At 38.4% G+C, this 21,965-nt stretch overlaps 1 protein-coding gene across 3 annotated transcripts in view; it reads left to right on the plus strand.

Moving 5' to 3' along the window:
• KIAA0825 overlaps positions 1 to 21,965 on the plus strand; it is a 426,330-nt gene that overhangs the window by 146,480 nt on the left and 257,885 nt on the right. For 2 of the 3 annotated variants that reach the window (XM_082458005.1, XM_082458002.1), the window contains one exon: positions 12,768 to 12,907. In XM_082458005.1, coding sequence (XP_082314131.1) covers positions 12,768 to 12,907 — 140 coding nt within the window. The other variant, XM_082458003.1, reaches the window with a different exon arrangement.

Genomic DNA, 21,965 nt, shown 5'->3' on the forward strand with positions numbered 1-21,965 from the left:
AAAACCTCATACACAAGTCTCTATAGACACAATAAACATATACTGTTTACCTATCATGTGCCTGTCCCCATATACGTAACAGGGAATCCAAGATCAATGAGACATTTACCCTCCTACCTTCAAAGACCTCAGAGTATTGTTGTTACTTCACTTACATATAAAACACTTTCAACATCTCTGAACAATTCCTTATGACTGATTCCTAGAAAGGGAGCACCTTGGGACTTCCCTGGTGGTACAGTGGTTAAGACTCCACGCTCACAATTCAGGGGGCCTGGGTTTGATCCCCGGTCAGGGAACTAAATCCCGTGTGCCGCAACTAAAGACCCGGCGCAGCCAAATAATTAAATAAATATTTTTTAAAAAAAGAAGAAAGAAAGAAATGGAACACCCTTAATACTCTGTCACCTCCATACACTGCAGCTGGCATGTAAATACCTCTTATGTCTTTGAGGATTAAATAGCTGACTTTAATATTCGTTATTGCAAAGATAACACATTAAACAACTGGATCCTTTACAGTGTGGGTTAAACAAACAATCTGTTTCATTTTGATGAGTTCCCAAACTTCTAAACATATTTGTTCTCCATGTTATTATCACATTTGTTTAATCTATTTTTATTGCCTGCTTTTATCTTTATCTATAACGGATGGAGTTACCTCTTTAAGCATAGCTGATAAGACTTCCACCTCCAGGCTTGCTCTGTTCAGCCCATCTAGAGGCCTGGGAAGTCAGCATGTAAATGGGTTTATCTTTCAAATAGCTTCTTCGTATATTTAACTTCTTTCTCTTTTCTATACCTAAAGCAAACGTAAATGTAATAAGACTTTTCTTTCTGCTTGATTGTAGCAATCAATCTTCACTATTATCCTAATGCAAAGATTAGAACATGGTGGTGACTACTCAGCCCACAGTGGAAATACAATTTGATACAAGTTTTCTGGAGAGCAATATAATAAACTGTATCAAAAACCTTAAAAATATTTATGGCCCTTTATCCAGCAATTCCATTGCTAGGAATCAATCATAAGGAATTAATCAGAGCTGCTGAGAAAGTTTTATATGCAAGGGTATTCATTGAAGCATTATTTGTAAAAGGAAAACATGGAGATAAACGTCTCACAGTATGGAATTAGACAAATCACCTATGGATTAGCCATGCGATAGACTACTGTGGCGTCGTTAAAGAGGTTGATTTTGAAAAATATTAAATGACAAATCATTGTGATTTATGCTTAAGGGAAAACTGCAGGTTAGTAATGTTGTAGTAATCAAAGCCAGCCCAGTTTTTAGAGTGATAACTGTGAACTTGACATGCCCAGTGCTTCATGTACATTATCTTTTTCAAACCTCACACCAGTCTTTGAAATAAGTACTCATGTGCTTCTTTCATGGAGAGTAAAGTGATGTGCAGGTAGCAACTTTCTGAAGAGAACAAATCTGGGAGGCAGACTCTGAACCTCGGCTTGTCTGCTTCCAAAGCCCTAGCTCCTGACAACTGCACCTCCACCTTTCAGAGGGAGAGCAGTTCAGGGTGACGTTAACAGTCATGCAAGAAAAATCTAAGATTGTCAGTTATTCATTATGTAAAGTCTCTTTATCGTTCAACTTGCAGGAGCCCTGATATACTAATGTATAGTGTTTATCTCCAAGGGAGGGATCTAGTATGCAGATTCCCCAATCTTGCATCATATGGGAGCCCCCGTTTCCCAGGGGATGAACAATTATTGCAAGATAGCACACAATTGAGAAGTGTTGAACTATGCCATACTACTCTACACATAGCATTTTAAAAGTATAGAGAAAAACAAATATTGAAAGGATATAAAAACTCTGTGCTAGAGAGCTTATAGTTTACATGTTTATATGGTAGGATTGTAAGCAACTTTAATTTTTATCTGGGCACTTTCCAAATTTCCTATAATGAAAGCAGGTTAATTTTATTAAGATAAAAAAAATTTTAAAGGAAAAAGAAACCTCATTTTTTTAAATGCTCTTTGATTCACATGTATTACCCTGTAACCTCTCTACAGAGGATTTCTAGCTCTGGACACTTCCTTTACCCCAACATTCTATGTCCGGCTGCCCATATTTCTTGAATGACCCACTGTATTACTGGAAACCCAGCATGATCTCTTCAACAGATCCTTCTTTTCACTCTTCCCTTGTCCCCTAACCATGGTGTCTTTTCTATAAGGAACATATCATTCTTAAACACTTCCAGGGTAGAATCTTGATTCTGCTTTCCATATTGACCTGCTTGTTGCCTGTTCCTACTGTATTATCATGTTCAATTGATTCGTTCCCACAGTTCTCTTAGAACCAGTCTTTCTCTACAACACATTGCAACAATCTTGGTCCATCTTACTATTATTTAATATGTTTTAAAAACTGTTTTCGTTAACACCATTCTACTGCTCAAGGACCTACAGTAGCTTCTGCTTCTCCCACACTGCCTGGCTTGTTTCCTGGAGCACCCAACACTCTTCTCTGCTCCAGTTGTCAGTCTTCTCTCTTGTCTTTAAGACACAGTTATTCTACAATTTTAACTTTTATTTATTGCTTACTCTCAACTTTGAGCCTTTATTTATGTAGTTTTCTCTCCTGAAATGCCTTTGGTTCTCTCTCTTGCCTTTTTAAATTCTCCATGCAGGTACAGTATGAGCCCTTCTACCCTGACTTTCTGACAGTTATTCTCTCTAACAGTTCCATATAATCTGCACAGAAAGACCTGATCCATGTGATTCATGATCCAACATGTTCAGAACAGAGGAACCCAGGATAGCAATAAAAGTAGTTTCAAAATAACTCAACTTATTGATTTGCATTTGTCAAGCATTGCAATGGGAATTCCTAGACCACCATCATGTGACCTTAAAAATCTTTACCTTTCCATCCATTTCCTCACATAAATCAGCTGTTTCTGTGTGTTTTTCACCCCCAAATTATCCTCCAAAGCTCCATTCCTCACCTTAGCAACTAAAATGAACTGTTCAGGGAAATACACACGGGTTGAATGATGATAAACTAAAAATATATTATGCTTTTTTTTTTGGAAAGGGTGAGGATGAGACTAAAATATTTAATATTATGATGTATCTTAGTAATTTAGTCACCTATTTGCTCATTTATTTACACCTGTGCATTGTTTCAGAAAGATTTAAGTTGGCTTTTAATAGTATTAAATATATTAAGATAATGAATTAAAAGTAGGTGAGAAGGAAGAAACAGAGCAAGGAGGACATGAAATTAAGACTTACAATAAGAGTTAGAGATGCATAAATAGTTGTATGCACCATAAATTTGTCTATAGGGTTACTAGAGAATGCCTAACCAAGTATATAAATTGGTAAAAATAGAATTTTTCATGTTCTCCTAGAACTCCTGGAATAGAGTTTAGAAGAGTTTGCTTTAGGGAAAATATATGTATTTTCAAGCAATAAGTAAAATATACTATATTCATTATCCCTAGCAGTGTTACAGGCTAACAATGTGAGCTGATTTAGAAAGGGTAATCAGTTTCATGCTAGATTAAACTAAAGCATGTGGAGAATATATTAATCTCAGTGTTAATACTATGACAGCACACTGTACTTTCATATAAATGTTCAAGAAAGAATACTATCTTAGTCAATTATACTGTTGCATTATAAAGTTTTTTTAATTATTTTCCCAACTTTCATCATCTTGTGGTTCTTTCAGTAGTTCCAAATACTTTGCAGGTCTTCCTTAGCTAAGGAGGTCATAACTGAACACTGAATCCAAGTAGCATAATCAGTGTGAGTAAACAGTCCATTCATTTCACACTGCTCATTTTCTTTTATGATGACAACATGATGTTTTGATTCATGGCCAGTCCATTCTGAGCTGTGGATATTTCTTTCTACTATGCTTTTGTTTCCATTATGGTTTTACTCAATGTAATCCCGTTTTGGATTTATATGCTTTTTTTTCCCCTCCCTAAATATTAAGCTACCTTTGGCTTCATTCTATTATATGCTATGTGGGTCTTCCCATTTACGCAGTTTACCAAGATGTGTTCATTCATTCTTTTGATAAATGCATTTTAAAATTTTTCTCCAAGTAAGACGTATGCTAGGTATAAGTGGTGAGGGAAGAGATAGCCAATAAAATTTCTCTGTCTCCTTTGCAGGTTCATCTACTTTGGCCTGGCCATTAAAAATTGAACATCTTTAGCATTCTATCATAGAACCTTTTGTAGATGAACTCACACATGTCTTGGTTTCATGTACTTTTTAAGTGCCCCCCAATTCAAATCTCTGCTTTTAATCTCTTCCAGGACTACAGACCTATATATTCATGGGTGTGAATCATACATGAATGTCTTCTTCAGGTTTATACCTGGTGAGCACAGAGACACCTCAAACTCAACATGACCAAAATTGAACTTAGGATACTCCCTTCCAAATTGATCCTCTTTCATTTTCCCCCATTTTGATTAATTGTACCTGCATGTGATTGTGTAAGGCAGAGACCAGAAGGCAACCTGAATACCTCCCTATTTGTCTTCTACTGGATCCAGTTCATTACTGACTCGCGTTAATTTTAGCTCCTAATATCTGCTCTCCATAATACCACCTTCGCCTTAGTGCATCACCTCTCTCCTGACTACTGCAATGACTCCTTGGTTTCCTCCCGTGTTGACTCCAATATTCTCCAAAGTATAGCCAGAGACTTCTCAAACCAAAGTCTATTTTCAAAACTAAGTTTTATCATTTCACACTTATAACTCACAGCCCTCCATGAATTCTCCTTTATCCTTAAGCATACACAAAAAATTTACCATGGCCTGTAAGACCTACATAGATGTGGCTTACCCTCCTCTGCAAACTCTTCTGATACCACACTACCCTGTGATTTTGCTCCTCACACATTAACCTTTTTTACATTTCCTTGCCATGAAATGTTCCATTCTGCCACAGGATCTTTGCACATGCTTTTCCCTTTCCCTGAAAGGTCTTCTTCCTCTTTCACCTAGTAATGTCAATGTATCTTCCTATCTCAGTTCCAGTGTGACTTCTGTAGGGAAGCCTTTCATCAACACCAAAGACTAGCTTACTTCTTCTTACTATATCTTCTAATAGCATCTTTTGCTTTTTCTTGATTGAGTTTTTATAGTTGTAATTTTATCTTTATTTGTATGACCATTTAAACCATGCATGTATTCCCTGCTAAATTCTGTAAAAACAATGACTGTTTGTTTTTTACTTACTGTTGTGTCTCCATGGCCTTGCACATAGAAATCAGCCAACAAATATTGGTTTAATGACTAAGTGAATTAAGGAACAAATGAGTTATTGTAGTATTGTTTCAGATATTGCCACATTCAATGGTACTTTTCAAACATTTGATCTGAGTGGTCAAGCTCAGTGATGGGAAGGAAGCTCTTGTTGGGGAGGTGGCTTCTAGTATCCTCAGGAGTGAACATCTGGGGAGGAGGACAAAAGAGAACTTTTGTCTCCCAGCTGCTGCTGTCAGGCTGTTCCATAGGACTGAAGAGAAAAGTTTAGAGAACTTGTACTCTGATGAGGTGCCAAGCTTTGACCTGGAGCCAACAGTCAGGGGAGAAGTAATGGGAGCTTTTGAACACCAAAGCTCTAACATGGCTGTTCCAGAGTGTGGATGGACAAGCAGCTGGATCTTTGAAAAGATTTTCAGAGAAAAAGTCATATGTTTGTAGAGCAGTTACTAAAAGAAGTGAAAATGTCAAGTGAGCTGGTTACTTGATATAGCTAGATATTTCTACATATCTTTCCTTTTCTATTATGGTTTAAAGGTATTATATAAATAAGAATATAGCAATGGAACCAGCAATGAGATAATAAGAAACAACTGTAGGTTTTCACATTAGACAGACAGGTTTTGCAGACGCGTATAGTTTTGTGATCTTGGAAAGTTAGTTAAATAGTTTATATTTTTGTGAGGAAGTTGAGACATAAATACAGTATGATCTTATTGATCTACTTGAAAACAGCACATAATACCTTTGTCTACTTCCCCCATCTTGAAACATCTTCTTCCCTTAGCTTCTGAGATATTCTCATGGCAGAGTTATGAGGATTTAATTAGCTAACGTGCCTACAAGGCACCCATCACGTAAGTGCTTACTAAACAATCATTCAGTACTGCTGTGTTAGTAAAGAGCTGTATGTTTCAGAAAGTGGCAGGTCTTATCAATTATCCAAACATGTTAAAAGGACCAGCTCCAAGTATGATAAAGTGGAAAGAATATTGAACTACTTTCTCATTGGATCTCTGCACTTATCAGAAGTGTGATGCCAGGGGAGACCTTTCTTGAACTCCTGTAACAGGATATTTATTATCTGGTAGACAAGGACCAATAATAGTTAAAGACTCCAGAGAGATAACTTCTGCTCCTCTAAAGGGATGGTTGAGTGATTTAGTAGTCTCCAGTGTCTTATTGACTCAGGTGCTAGAATAGCACTTCTGGGGGAGTCCAAAAGTGATGGTTGACATGTAATATCAACATTATTTTTTAAATTAAAATTAGATTTTTATGTATTTTTATAAATAAGGTACACTAACCTGTGTAACACTAAAGTGTGGAGCTAGGGCTATGAGTTTGGGACACTAATATATCTTTGGGTGATTTTTGAGAAATGGGGTCATCCCAAGTGAAAAAGTTTAATTTACTAAAATCAAGAAATAATTCACATCCTCACAGGTTGAATGCCTATCCTTTAAGTTGCATACCAGGTAGTGTGGATACCATCAACTCTGAAAAAATGAGACTCTTTAAGAGTATCAGTTTACCTCAGTGGACAAAGTTATTAAAAATCAAGGCAAATCCTATATATAAACGTGCAGGTGAACCCTGTCTTATTTCTATTTATTGAATCATCTCTAATTATAAATATCATAGAGACTTGGCTATACCCATTATAGAGATTAAAATGTATGCAAACATTTTCAATGTTATAACTACATATAATTTGCACATTCTTGATGAAAGTGATGAAGAAAATACTTTGGGTTTTTTGTTTCCCCCCCCTCAGCTTTTTTCCCCAGGTACTAAAGAGAAAATGTTAGAACTGTTTTAAATATTTGTCTTCCTAGAAAGATTTGGAAGGATTAGTTTTGGAAAGGCAAAAGTAGTATAGTAGTATGGAGCTTTTCCTCCTCTGCTTTCATTATCCCACTTCAGGGCTTTCACCCTCAGTTTCTCTTTAGTTATGCCCTTGCCTTTGTTCTCTGAATCATGTAACTTATGGTCTCTGGTATAAATTTGGCCCAGTAATCCATGACAGGAACCATCTGGTCAAAATCAGTCCCTAGATACCTTAAATAACATGGCTCCAATTTGGGAATCAGCCTTGAGACCACAAACCTGAGTTTGAGTCAAAAACATGGTCTCCTCAATCAGGAGGTTGAATAGAGCCAAACATCCTCAATTCTGGAAAATGCAACTTACCCACCATATATCAACCAGGTTAAATGGAAGGAAACATGGAGTAGTGGAATAATCATGGGTTCTGAAGTCAGAAAAACCTGGGTTCAAAGTCCAGTTGCCATATTTATTAACTAAATGACCTTGAACTATTTTCCCAATATTCCTGAAACATACATTAAGTGAGATGAGTCCTAAGTGTCTCCATGCATGTCTTAATTTGCATTTCCCCAAGAAGCAGACCCTGAGACAAGGATTGAAGTGAAAGTACTTTATTTTCTAAGTGGACGAAACACTAGAGGGGAATGAGTAAGTGAGACAAAGAAAGAAAGACAGCAAATAAAGATTAGTGTAATCAAGCCAACTACCATAGGAGTAACTGGAACTTATACCTTCAGGGGAAATTCTTGGAGCCAGTGGGAAAGGCACATCTCCGAGTTTTCCCGCCAGGGCAACAAGGATACTGAGGAATTTATTAGCAATTTTCATCCGTCATTGGTTGAAGGTTGCTCTGGAGGTATTAATTTGCTGGCACTTCCAACCTGTCTTGCTGGAAGGTAGAGAAATGCAGGTTCTGACAGCAAAAGGCAGGCCATTGTCAACTGAGTGGTAAGGGCAAGAGGATGTGGGGACATTGGCATTTGTTCTAACCCTTGCACCACTGAAATCCACTCATTATTGATGTTAAGTTCTCTGGGCCTTATCATTGATTCTTCAAGGTGATGGCTGGTCAAAAAAAAAAAAAAATTTTATTATGGTTGAGTTAATGGGACAAGTTAGAGTGTCTCCTGCTTCCATTATTCCTGAGTCTGCAAATGCTAATCATCATTACATTCCTCTACCACTTATTCTAGATTCCCCTTACCCTCGGTCATCACATCTGCTGGCGTATGTTGCTTCCCCAGCATAGACACAGACCTTCATCCTCGAGATGTTGAACCATAACTACCATTCCCTTATCAGAATGTGGTTACTTTGGTCACCTATTTACGGTTATTACCAGTCATGAGAGCATCAAGAGATGCCCTGGTGAATCCCTTGAGTTACAGATATACTCCTCCCTGCTCCCCATATGCAGTAGAAACCCTAGCTACTGGGTTATAATCAGGGTTATTACCCTTACCAATATAGTAGCTCCTTTCTTTGCCTGCTAGACTGCTGGCATGGGAATCCAGAAATAAATAGAAAGCAGCTTTAACATTAGCTTTAGTGGAATTCTTAATGGTCCCCTGGTAGAGGTGTGCATTTCTCAAGTCACCCCACCATGGAAACCAGGACCTCCACTCCCCCAGAGCCTATGGGGAGTTATGGGAATGGAAAACACAAATTCCTAGTGGATAATCAGGAACTCTGGTGAGGAGGTGGCTTCTAGTGTCCTTCGGAGAGAACTTTCAACCATGGCTCCTGGACCCATATGGTTTTTCTCTTAGGGACATAGAACCATATAATGGCTGTTCATTTAAAGTAAATATCAAGCGTTGAAGAACAGTGCCCAACACTGCTCGGTGTTATCCCCAAGCTGTGCATTTCAGAGTCCATTCCAATGTTCCCCTAGTCTGACAGCTTCTGCATGTTAAGTATATGGTAGGAGCAGTGACTCCCATGGTCATGTGACCTGAGCAGCGCGGTTGCTCTTATTGCAGAGTCTGAACCTACTACCGAGTCTTTTCTTGCCCTGTGCCCCACACACAGCTGTGGTTGGAAGTCAAGCCATAGTGCACTGACAGGGCTAAGGTATTTTAAATTTTCTACTGCAGTGTGAACACATACTAAAAAACTGCAGAAATTACAAGTGAACTACTTGATAAGTTTTCATAAAGTAAACACACCCAAATACAGCCAAGATTTTGAACAATGATTCTATAAAAATAATTTGTTAGTTTCATAAACTAATAATGATTGAACCCCAACATTGCCTGGATTTGAAAAATTCCTTAGGCCTTTCCATGCCCCAGAAGTGCAGCACTAATTAGAGTATAAGCCTGATATAACCGAGCCATAAATTTGTACTGTCTCATAATACAAGATTTAGGCATTCCAGTGGATTTATAAATTTTGTTCTCTTCTTTGTATTATAGTGGAAGTCAACATGTACATATTTGATACATATATACATATATTAAAAATTTCCTTTTCTGTCATTTTTTGTAAGGCTAATCTCACTTTCACAGCTCCACCAGCTCAAAGGATGAGGGAACATATGCTTCTCCATATGCCCAGTGCCGACTCCTCAATGCATTTATTACTTGGAGCTTAGTGATTGAGGAATGTTTGTAATCTTTTATTTTTCCTTATAGTGAGTCATTCTACTGTACATTTCAAAATCTGTGATAAGTCGGAAGATCCAAGAATTGAGGTACATTTCAACAAACAGCTTCCCATCTGGTAAATGAGAGGTTTTATTTATAACCAGGTATTCAAATAAGTGGTATGAAATGACATTCAAATTATTTTGTCTTATTACACGTCTAAAGGACTGAGCAAAAACACAACCCTCCCTCCAATTCACTCTCCATACTGCAGCCAGGTCAGGAAACTCATCTGCCTTAAATTCTTCAACAGGTCCAAAGTCCCCACCTTGGCTAATGAGGCCCTCTATGAACTGGCCCCTGTCTTCCTTCTTCAAATTGTCTCTCAACAATCCCCCTCCTTTTCTAAACTCCATCAAACGGGATCTTTCAGTTCATTAAATGTATCCTTAAGTCAGCACTCAACTCAAGCAAACTACATAGGTAGGAAATGTTCAAAAACTTAAGTCAATTTTAATACACAGCTTACTACCAACTAGCTGCTTTTCATCTACCAGACCCCGAGCAAGTTCTTGAAGTCCGCAGTTGGGGTTTAGGATAGAAACAGGGACAGCCATTGTGAGGATCTGCTTCAGTGTTTCAGTCCAAAAGGCTCACCTAGTGGATTCTTCCTTTGGCACCATGTTTGGAATTACTGCAAGAGCTAGACCAATCTGGGAATACCCAAAGGAATTCAGAACTGCTGAACTGACAGACCTGTTTCCTCTGGTCTGAGGGTTAAATAATTCCCCGCTTCTCTCTCCACCAGTGTTAGCTAGGGCACAAGTTTTCCTAGCTAACACTGCCTCACCAATTGCCAGGGAGCTTCTCTGTTTTGAGTTATGTTATCAGAGTCTCACATGGGAAGCCTGAGTTGGTCCAAAGTTCAGGTGATCTTGTGCATTATAAGGTTGCGAGATATTCCAAATGCCCCAAGCCAAACCAAAGGGGAGATGCTTCGAAATTTCATTTTACATCTTCAGATCCTCTCACTTTTGTTTAAACTAGCATTTTGACAAAGCATCCTCTTTTTTTTAAGAGTTTATCTACCCATTTATGAGCATATGAGTCAATCAGCTAACATTTACAGAGCCTTAAATGTGCTTAGTTCCTTGGTAAGAGCTTTGGGGTGTAAAACAAGTGTGCTCACAAGGCTTGAATCTGAGTGGAGAGATAAAGCTTTAATTGATGAAATAATAAAGTGCTAAAATCTGCATACTTGCTATAAGTTCTTTAATTCAGAGTGAGATAGACTGCTATGGAGAGAAAGTTCTAGTGAAGACTCTACAGAGAAAGTGATATTTTTGTGGCAAATTGAAGGATGGGTAAGATTAAGTATAGGGTCATGTGGAGGTTGCTGCCCAGGTGGCAGCCAAGGTGGACCTGTAATGGGCACAAAGGCACAGAGGCAGGAAAGGTAATACCAACTAGGCCTATCCCTGCTACCTGTGCTCCAGAAAGCACTGCCTTCCACAGTGGTTCTCAAACCTTAGTGTGCATCAGAATCTCCTGGAGAGGGCTTGTTAAAACACAGATTTCTGGGGCATATTCCCAGAATTTCTGATGGGGTAAGACCTGGGAATTTGCATTTTTAACAAGTTCTCAGGGCTTCCCTGGTGGCACAGTGGTTAAGAATCCGCCTGCCAATGCAGGGCACACGGGTTCGAGCCCTGGTCTGGGAAGATCCCACATGCCGCGGAGCAACTAAGCCCGTGCGCCACAACTACTGAGCCTGCGTGCCACAACTACTGAAGCCCGTGCTCCTAGAGCCCATGCTCCGCAACAAGAGAAGCCCCCGCAGTAAGAAGCCCACGCACCGCAACGAAGAGTAGCCCCCGCTCGTCGCAACTAGAGAAAGCCTGCACGCAGCAACACAGACCCAAATGCAGCCAAAAATAAATATATAAAATAAATAAATTTATAAAAAAAAAACCAAAAACAAGTTCTCAGGTGATGCTGATGCTGTTGGTCCAGGGCCCAAGCTTTGGAAAGCTTTGGTCTAGACTATGATGATGGTTCACCACTCAGTACATTTCATCTGGAAATGATGCTGCAAATCGTCTCTCTCAGCGATACTCTTTGTTCTGCTTTCCTCCACGCTAAAGCATATGGTCTTCTCATTCACACCTTTACATTTCTCAATCTCATCTTTCCTTCCCAGTGCCACCCTAGTCCCACAACCCTTATCTCCACAATCAGATTGAGTTTGGTCATTTCCTGCCCTTTTTTTGTTGTAATTGTAAGCTGATGTCAGATGCTGTGACCTTTAGTCAGTCTAAACCTTGAGACTTTAGAAGGAAAAAGTGAATAATGTTATCAGTGTTCAGTTTCTACCTTATTTCCTTATCTCTTGCAGATTCATTGGTAAATTAATGTGGTGATGTGGGGGACCTGATTTTAATTTTCTATTCAACACTGATTATAATTTCCCAAGTAGAAGCTTATTTGCCTTGGAATTATTTCTCTTTGATAAACTGATTACCCAAGTAGGTAGCAGTGTGACTGTTAGAGTGGTTCTGATAATTGCATGTTGATTTAAGGCTTTACATATTAAATAATTAGATTATGGTTGACCTTTGACAGAAGCTTTGAATTCCTTTCATTTTATCAGCAATCATAGTACATGGCAAATTAGTAGCCAAAACACATTGTAACTTCTCTCCATGAAAAATGAAAGAAGTTAATAGCACATAGTAGGCACTCATGTATTTGTTGAATGAACAAATAAATGCATTAAAAAATGCATAAATAATTTTTATTTGCTCCATGAAGCTAAAACAGACATAGTTCCATGAAATATACACATGGTTATTTTGTATCAGTTTTAAATTTGGCAGGTTACCAAATGTTAATTTGCTTTTAGCTAGTAGAGATTAAATGTAATTCCTTCCCTGAGCAGCCCTAAAGTAAGCAAGCATGAAAGCATTTTCACAGTAATCTGGGAGGAATTGACATTTAAAGGAGTTAGCATTACATCTGTACTTTAAAGCTATTAATTTCATAGATAAATTAACTTCATTACTCCATCTTTATCTTGCATTTTGAAAGGACTCCATCAGCTGGACGATTGACAGCCGAGGGTCAATTGAAACTGCTCTTATCCCAGCCAGGCTGTAATTGGAACCTGCTTCTGGAAACTCTACTGCATCATGATGGTCTTTTACTGAGAATCTTGCTAAAGAGCTCAAGTGAGTATTTGTAGTTATGAGAATGTCCTGAAAAAACCCAGTCATTGCTCAAGTTGAATGGAATTTTTTTTCCTACTTGAATGTTGGTAGAGGGATGAAACCAAATGCATTATATCAATAGTCAGGGGGGTTAGCAGCAGGCAAAATATTGAGTAACTTTATAAACCTATTGGAAAGATTTTTTTCAGGGATTCTGAATGAGGGCAAAAAATATTTTTATATAATACTCTCCTATCATAAACTATCATAATATAGAAATATATCAATATATGGGGTTTGAAATGCCTAAGAATATTATGGGAACACAGTTATATGTCCAAAACAGAAGTATCAATTAGACCTGAGAGAGCAAGAGAGAGAGAAAGGGAGAGAGAGATTGCTTTAGAGCCACATTAGACATTTCAGTGGATCATGAAGAATGCTTATATAACTTATGAACAAGCAAGCATGGCTTACAGCCATATCCACTGGGGCATGGAGAAGTAATCATGAGAAAATTATGAATGGAAATTGAGGAGTAATAGAAGACCATACTTCTCTTAATTAGACTTTCTTTTTTCCCCTGTAAGTACTATTTTAGAAAATGGTAAGTAATGCTATGCCAATCTCATAGTATATCCTACTGCTCTCCTGCTACATCTATAAAGAGTTTTCTAACCATCTTCACATACCCCTACACATTTCTTCTGTTCTATACTACACGTGTAGCCAGATTAATTTTTAGCAATCACTAGTTTCAGTATAGTTTTCTCTAATCAAAATCTTTTTTCTCTAGTTCCCCATCACCTACAGGAACAAATCCCTGTCCTTTGGCCATTCAAATATGGCCCCAGACTAGTTTTGTAAGCTTTTTCCCCACTATTCTCTTGTGTGTGTGTGTGCTCACGCACACACAATCACACACACACACACACACACACACACACACACACCCATTTCAGCCATTGTCCCCAAAGCCCCATGCGCATGCTCCTTCCACACCTTGGCTCACCCATTTTTCCTACTTGAAAGACCCTCCCACCTTGGCTCACCCATTTTTCCTACTTGAAAGACCCTCCAACCCAGCCTCCACCAATGGGCAAAGGCCACTGATGTTCCAGATCTCTGAACACTGTAGCTCACGCTGATGTGTCCCTCCCTCCCCTGAACTTCACAGTGTCTGTCATGGTGGCTGCTGCCCTTAGCTTACTCTGCCTTGTATTCTTATTATATCTGTATATGAATGAGGCAAATGTTACCAGGCCCGACCAGCCTGTTGGTATACAAATGAGGTTCATAGCATTCCCAGTCCAGATTGTTCCAGTCATTTCTGGAATTTGTGGTTTCTCAGATCTGCTCATGACCAGTTCCCCATATTCTTCTCTTCCGTACACCTTGACGTTTGCTTCCCAAAAGCCACTTAGGGGAAGTGCCTCACTGCTGAGCCCTTTGCTTCTCTCCAGGTGCTCTCAAGTTCATAAAATCTTGTGGTGCCAAAGGTCACTACAACTCCTCCAGTGTCACTGTGTTCCAAGGAGAAGTTCAGAGGTTACCTCTCCTCGAAACCCTGAATCTGACTTTATTCTCTTAGCCCCCAAGCAGTACTCTGTGGGCCTTAAATCTTACAGAGTTGAACTGAAACCATTATCTTTACCTTCAATATCTATAACTCCACTCTCCTAAAGGGAAAACAGGTGCTAGGGAAACTAATTGCTCAAGTAGCCAACATATATTGTTTACTTATTAGGTGTCAGGCACTGTGATTCTTAAAACCTTATAAAGTAAATATAATTATTTTCGTCATGTTAAAAATAACATTAGAGTTTTAGATAATGTTATTTGCCAAGAGACACATATAGCTGATAAATGGTGGGTAACCCAGGATTCTGAACCCAGCTGGAGCTTTCTTTCCCCTACCCTTCTGTACAAATACTCTTGCAAATTAAATCCTGGAGTGGACCAGGGGTATCTGCAAGAACTGTAATCTGTCCACTCTCAGGTTGAATCAACCAGGACACCCCAGTGCACATGCATTTAACTGTTCTTTCCAGCTAGGTAATTAGTGCTGATCATAGATTTTTATTTTCATATTCCTCCTCAAGCTAACACAGTGCTTTTTACAGAAAAAGTCCAGTGATTGGCCAGTGATCCATTAGAATATAAAATATGGAGCTTCCATTAAACTTTATAATCTGAGCTTTCAGGCAAGGTGACTACACAACACAGATAGTATCTGACATGGCTGGAGAGTTACTCTAATATAACTCATGAAACTCATGGGCATGGTCCCAGAAGAGAAATGGTTTCCTCTTGATAGAGTTATATAGAACAGCCTGGAAAAACAATTGCGATCAAACATTGGACTATACTGATATAGCCACTAAGTACAGGAATAGCAACTGTGGTTAAATGAATATTTAACCATGTTTTCTTACAAAAAAATTCCACATTTACTTACCAAAAATATTACATCTACCTTTTGTACGTATAACCTGATATTGTTTTTGAGGGACTTACAGGTTATTAAAGGTACTATACTGTATCTCCTTCAGTTCTGGTTCTTATGGAATACGGAAGTGTATTTACCCAATCTGCTCAAATATCTATCAGTTTTTGCAAAGGTTGTTAGATGTTTGATCAGGGTTACATAACTGCTTTGGTATTGTATTGAATTTTATTAGCTACTTCAAATACTGTAAGGATGAAGTGACAGAATTTACTAATCGATTGATTGACTGACTTATTAAGCTGCAGTAGAAACCTTGTCACTTTAATTTAGAAACAGTATATTCAGAGAATCTTATTAACCAGACTAAGATGGAAATTATTATGCACCTAAAAATACATACATAATATTTTTTCAGAGATTTTGTTTTCATTGAATACCATTTGGTAATTTAGAGGTTTGATCATATTTTTAGGAAAGCAAAATTTTAGAGTAAAATATGCTGATTAGGTGTTCCAAGCATCATAACTATTGGGCTTTTTATGTGAGAGTTTTCCTTTACAAATAGTGTCTTTTTGGTCTAATTGATAAAATTTAACTTTAGTTAAATTGGCTCAGGAATAAGAATAGAGATTTTAAATACATATTTTTATTTTTATTTATTTGGCTGCATCGGGTCTTATTTGTGGCACATGGGATCTTTGTTGCCGCATGTAGGATATTCATTGCAGCATGTGGGCTCTTAGTTGCGGCGTGTGGACTCTTTAGTTGTGGCATGCATGCGGGATCTAGTGCCTTAACCAGGGATCGAACCCAGGCCCCCTACATTGGAGGCACGGAGTCTTATCCACTGGATAACCAGGGAAGTCCCTAAATACATATTTTTATTGTACATATTTTAAAACAAGGTCCTCTTCATCCAATAAGCAATTATTAAATTATGTTAGGTAGAGAATTTTTCTTGATAGACAACCATATATTATAAGATTAAAATATATGAGGTTTATCTCTTTTATATCTGTAGCTTTTGGTCTTGCTCTATGAAAATGATTTATCAGAATTTCTATTTATTTTAAAAAGAATCAGCTGAGCATATATGGAAATAACTTTCTTGTAATATGAGGTACAACTTCACTGAAGGTCAGAAGATAGTAAAATTTAATAAATGAATGAATAGTAAAATTTTAATTTATTCATTAATAATAAAAAAATCATAGGCTGCAAGCTTCTAGGAAGCTTGGATAAGGTTCAATGGGCATGAGAAGGTAATGTTTGTTGGTTTTATTTTTAAGATGGGCCATCCTAAATTTGAAGGAAAAAAACCTCTCAACTACAAATGTTTATAGAAAATTTTAAATTTGTAAGACACTATTTTGGATTAGTGACATTAAAAACCCAGGGCAATTGTTTTGACATTACCTCACTGAGGCCACATGACCTTAACCAGTTTCTTGTGACATCAAAAGAACAAATATTTGGCAATTTTCCAATTGTTAGCAGGTGGCCTTTTCCTGCTAGTGACATTTGAATGAAGTGTAACTAACTTTCTTTCTTTTGCCCATTGCCTCAAGAATGATTCTCAGTGAAACTTCTTGGCTTCTGGTGATTTTCAGTAATAACATAACAACCACAACCAACTAGCAAACACGTAATATTTAACATGTTCTAGACACTGCTTCTGAGTCTTTAAATGTGTTCACTCACTGAATCCTCAAAACAAACTCTGTGTGGTAGGTACAATTATCATCTCCATTTTACAGATGAGGAAAGTGAGACACAGAGAAATCAAGTCATTTGTCCAAGTCACACAGCTAATAATCAGCAAAGCAGGATTTGATTCAGACAGCCGGTGTGCAGAGTCTGTGCTTTCACCCACCACACCTGCACGGCATCCTGGCAGAGCCACAGAAAGTTTACAAAATTGCAGGGTTGCACAGTTTATGAGAACTATCAGGAACCTCTATCGTGGATAATTTTGCTAGTACAATCTGTACTTTTCAACCTTGTAACAATGTGCCAAAAGATAGTCAAGAAACTGACCTACAGAGAATTCTAAATAAATGGCTGCCACCACTACAAAGGCTTGGTTGACTTAACATGAATTAATCAATTCAAATTCTCTGACTTTATGGTTAATGTTTTCTTGATCTCTTGGGTAATGAGGAATATTGTGGCAGAAGCTTGGTGTTTTGTTGTACATTATGTGTGTGTGAGTTTCATTTTATGCTGTTTCATGACTGTCTTGAAGGAAGTGACCAAAAGTAAAAATATGCTCCCTCTTGGTATCCTTAGTGCACCTAACTTCAATGTCCTTGGCTGCTTTCACTAGTGACAACATCTGTATTCTTACTTATTCAATATTTTTTTGTTTGCTGGATTTGTACCCTGTTCTTAGCAAGAACAGTAGAATCATATTTGTGTGTTCTCGCCTTAGTCTTTCCAACCAAGGATCCTATCCGCGAATGATGACAGACTAGCCTAGAATATCAGTGGTCTCCATAGAATTACTACAGTCCCAGAAACAGTTATCATCTAGGGTCTGTGCTGAGTCTCCATGAGGGTAGGGTGGTTGTAGGGTGTGCTTATGTAAAGCAAGGCTTCTGGACTTTACAGTGCAAAAACATTACCTGGGGAGCTGGTTAAAACTGCAGATTCTGGTTCAGTAGGTCTTGGGTGGGACCTGAGATTCTGCATTTCTAACAAGCTCCCGGGTAATGCTGCTCCTGGTGCTGCTAGCCCCTGGACCACCTTTTGAGGAGCAGGGCCATCGAGCAAGGTATCTGTTGCTCTAGATGGCAAAAAATTTGGGTATGTGCTTTGTCTTTCCAATGTATTATGCTTTTAAAGAGACATGATTTACTTAAGATTATTTATAATCCATTTTATCAGAACGTTCACAGAAGTCAGAAAGCTTGGTCTTATTCAAATACAGAACTGATTATGTCACTCCCCTGCTAAAAACCTTTAGTGGTTGCCCACTACTTATAGAGTACAGACCCTAATCCTTAAGACACAAGCAATGCCCGTTGTGCTCTGCCAATGGCTGACTTGTCCAGCATCGGGTCCGTGCAAGCTTAACATGCATATTCTGGTCCAGGTTGTGCATCTTAGATTTGTATATTTATAATAGCAATGTCCCTGTAGAAGTATCTTGAGAAAAGAGGGAGATGCTCCAACACCAGTGACCTTTCAATTAATTGGCCCAAATTCCACTTCTTTCCTGTTACAGAACCTTTGAAATGTTATTTTTTTGAGCCTAGAATCTTCTTCCTTTTCATTTTCCTGGCACCTGATAATCATCTTTTAGCTTCAGTATTACTTCCTAGGAAGTCATCTTTGATCATCCCATTACGTCCCACCATAATTCCTTTCGTAACACTCGTCACAATTTTAAGTGAAAGGTTAAATGACATAGTTCCGTATTTAGTCCCTGTGTCAGCCGCTGCAAGCTCCAGAAGGGCAGGGACAGCTCGTCATTATTCCCCGGTACTTGGCTTGGTTCTCGACACTTGAGACAGGTACTGAGCACATAGAAGGAGCATAAAAAGTATTTGTGAATGAATGAAATTTCCAGGAAAAAATTCTACTTCATTCATTAGCGTTGTGATCTGTCTAAACTTCAGTCTCCCCATTTCTAAATTAGGGTACTAATAATGACCTTATGTGTGTATTTTGAGGTTTAAAAAAGTAAATAGGGACTACCCTGGTGGCGCAGTGGATAAGACTCCACGCTCCCAATGCAGGGGGCCCGTGTTCAATCCCTGAACTAGATCCCACATGCGTGCCGCAACTAAGAGTTCGCATGCCACAACTAAGGAGCCCGCCTGCCGCAACTAAGGAGCCCGCCTGCCATAACTAAGACCCGGTGCAACCAAATAAATAAATTTAAAAAAAAAACCTAATTAAAAAAAGTAAATAAACATAAAGCACCATTTTTTGACACCTAGTAGGTACTTAATTTCTATTAGATTCTTTTCTTCTTTTACACTGTCTAGAAAAATTTGCTTGATATATTTTTCTTCTCTCATCACTCCTCCTGTGCTCTCCATGCAGTGGTCTCTCCCTCAGCTTCTCAGTAACTCTCCCCTCCATCCAAGCATAAATTTGTCTCCAGGAGGCGGGTTTCCCCTTTGACATCTTTGGCCTGAAAAGATGTTGCCTTAGCAGCTCTCATGGGTGTGAAGATGAGAACTGGACCAAATAAATATTCCCAAGTGTTATATATTATAGCACTTCTTGAGAACCTTTGTATATAGCTTGAGAGGTTGGTAATATGAATTTTGCTATGATGCTTCACCTACACAGAATCAGATCTAGTTTGGCTTGACAGTGGCTGAAATTTTTTATATTCTATCTCTTCCTGGCACCTAGAAAATGTCTAATATATCTATAGGAACATGTTTCGTCTTCAGTAGTTAATGTGCTTCTAGTGTTAGCATGTAAATGATTTGGCATTATATTACGAGTGATATTATTATCATGAATTTATGTAGTATCTTTTCCCCAACAACTCAAAGTGATTTAACATATTATTTCATTTATGATCCTTGGATCATTAGAACTTTTGCGAATGAGGAAACTTAGATACAGAGAAATTGAGCAAATTGCGCACTTGGTGTTTAAGTGGTCCTTGTTAGAAGAATGAAGAGCTATTATTTCATGAAAGTATATCTATTGTTTTTAAATAAATTCTAAAATGAAAACATGAGGCTTTGTGGAGACATTTATTCCTGGAAATGAGAAATAATATCCTTCTGAATTAATTTCTAAAAATGTTGGGTCACGATTTTGTAAACACATTCTCTATTCAACTAGTATTTAATGGGCATCAACTAGATACAAGACACTGTTCTCAGCTGGAGATATAGTGGTAAACATGACGCCATATTGCCTTCATATTCTGGGGGATTAATTGCTGGGGAAACATGGGGAAGACAGACCTTATAAAGTAAAAAATATATATAAAAATTAGATAAGTTCAGTTGCTAGTAAGTACCATGAGGTGCTTTTCTAAAACAGAGTGACTGATAAGAAATTGATGGATTGGGTGATGAAGAAAGGCTGCTTGAAGAGCTAACACCTACTTTTGCTTGTGAGTTATTTGGGAATAGACAGAAGATGTCCTTATGTAGTATTAGATGTTTGGAATATATGTATGCTTTCTTCCAGTATTTTGGAATAGGAGTCAGCAAACTTTTTCTATAGAGGGCCAGATGGACTATAGATAGAGGGCTTTGTAGGCCACACAGTCTCCATCACAACTACTGACCTCTACCATTATAGCAGGTACAAACCATACATAGGCAAATGACATGGCTGTGCAGGGGAGGAAAAAGTTTTTCTCAGCTTTCTTACGGTCACTGGCTGGGTTTGAAAATTAAACTGACAAAGAGAGAGTAACAGGATAAAAGCAAACAAATTTATTTAATATAAGTTTTACATGACACAAGAGACTTCATAAGGAAATGAAGATCCAAAGAAACAGAAAATATCTTTATGCTAGGTTTAATGAAGAATGGACAGTTGTGGAGAAATATGATAGGTCAAGGAGTATGAGGTTAAGTGTAACAAATTGGGGGAAACTTAGCAAGGCTTATTTGCTAGGTTTCTTCTCAGCATCGTTTCGACTTCAGAGATAAGGATGCACCTTTCCTCCAGGTATAGGGCGGGCACCTCTGATGTGAGGGTTTCATGACCTGTTTCAGGGGAGAAGGGCAGCGGGAAGGTCAGAGCGACCTTCCTGCTTCTGCTCTTTTCTCAAGCTCCTTCAGCTTAAAATATTAAATATGCCAAGGTGCCATATTTTGGGGTAGCATTCCTGAACCCCATCACCAGTATTCCAATGGAACTTTATTTATGGACACTGAAATTTGAATTTCACATAATTTTTGTGTGTCACAAATCATATTCTACTTTTGATGTTTTTCAGCGATTTGAAAATGTAAAAACCATCCTTAGCTGTGGACCTTACTGAAACAGGCATCAGGCTGGACATGTCTCCTGGGCTATAGTTGCCAACCCTTGTTCTAGAATATTGTGCAGCACCCAAGCGCCCACAGTGGCTTTATCACTTCTCTGCAAGGTGGTCATTTGGCATGAGGACTTGCACCTAGACCTAGCATGGTGCTTTTTTCGGAGACTATGGGAGAGAAGTTAAACAACCCATTCTCTTTAACTTAAGAAGTTAGAGGGACCATTCCTGCTGGAGAGATAGGCTTGGTGTCTGCCTTACAGAAGGAATTTCTCTTTGAAATAACTTTAACTCAGTTTCACATTCTGTGGACTTTGTGCTTATTCAGGAGCACAGGTGGAGCTCAAAACTTGCCCCTTACTCCTTAGGGCTGCCAGTTGCAGAATTTGGACCAATAGTGCACTTATGCTTAGTGGTCTTTTTTTGGCACAGGCTGCTTAAATGGAGAGTGCCCACTGAAGAGTGAAAAGTGCTAAGATGTTAAGTAAAAACCAGGCCATGCCTTGCTTAAATAAACTGGGTATGTCTAACTTGGAGAAGAAAAGAACTAGAGGAGGCAGGATAGCGATCTTCAAATATGTTAAGTCTTCACATAAAAAAGAAAACAATAATAGGCTGTCCAATTCAGCACGTGGACATGCTTGGGAATAAGTTAAAAGGAA

This window comes from Balaenoptera physalus (genome assembly GCF_965194825.1).
Source record: "Balaenoptera physalus genome assembly, chromosome: 3".
NCBI lineage: Eukaryota > Metazoa > Chordata > Mammalia > Artiodactyla > Balaenopteridae > Balaenoptera > Balaenoptera physalus.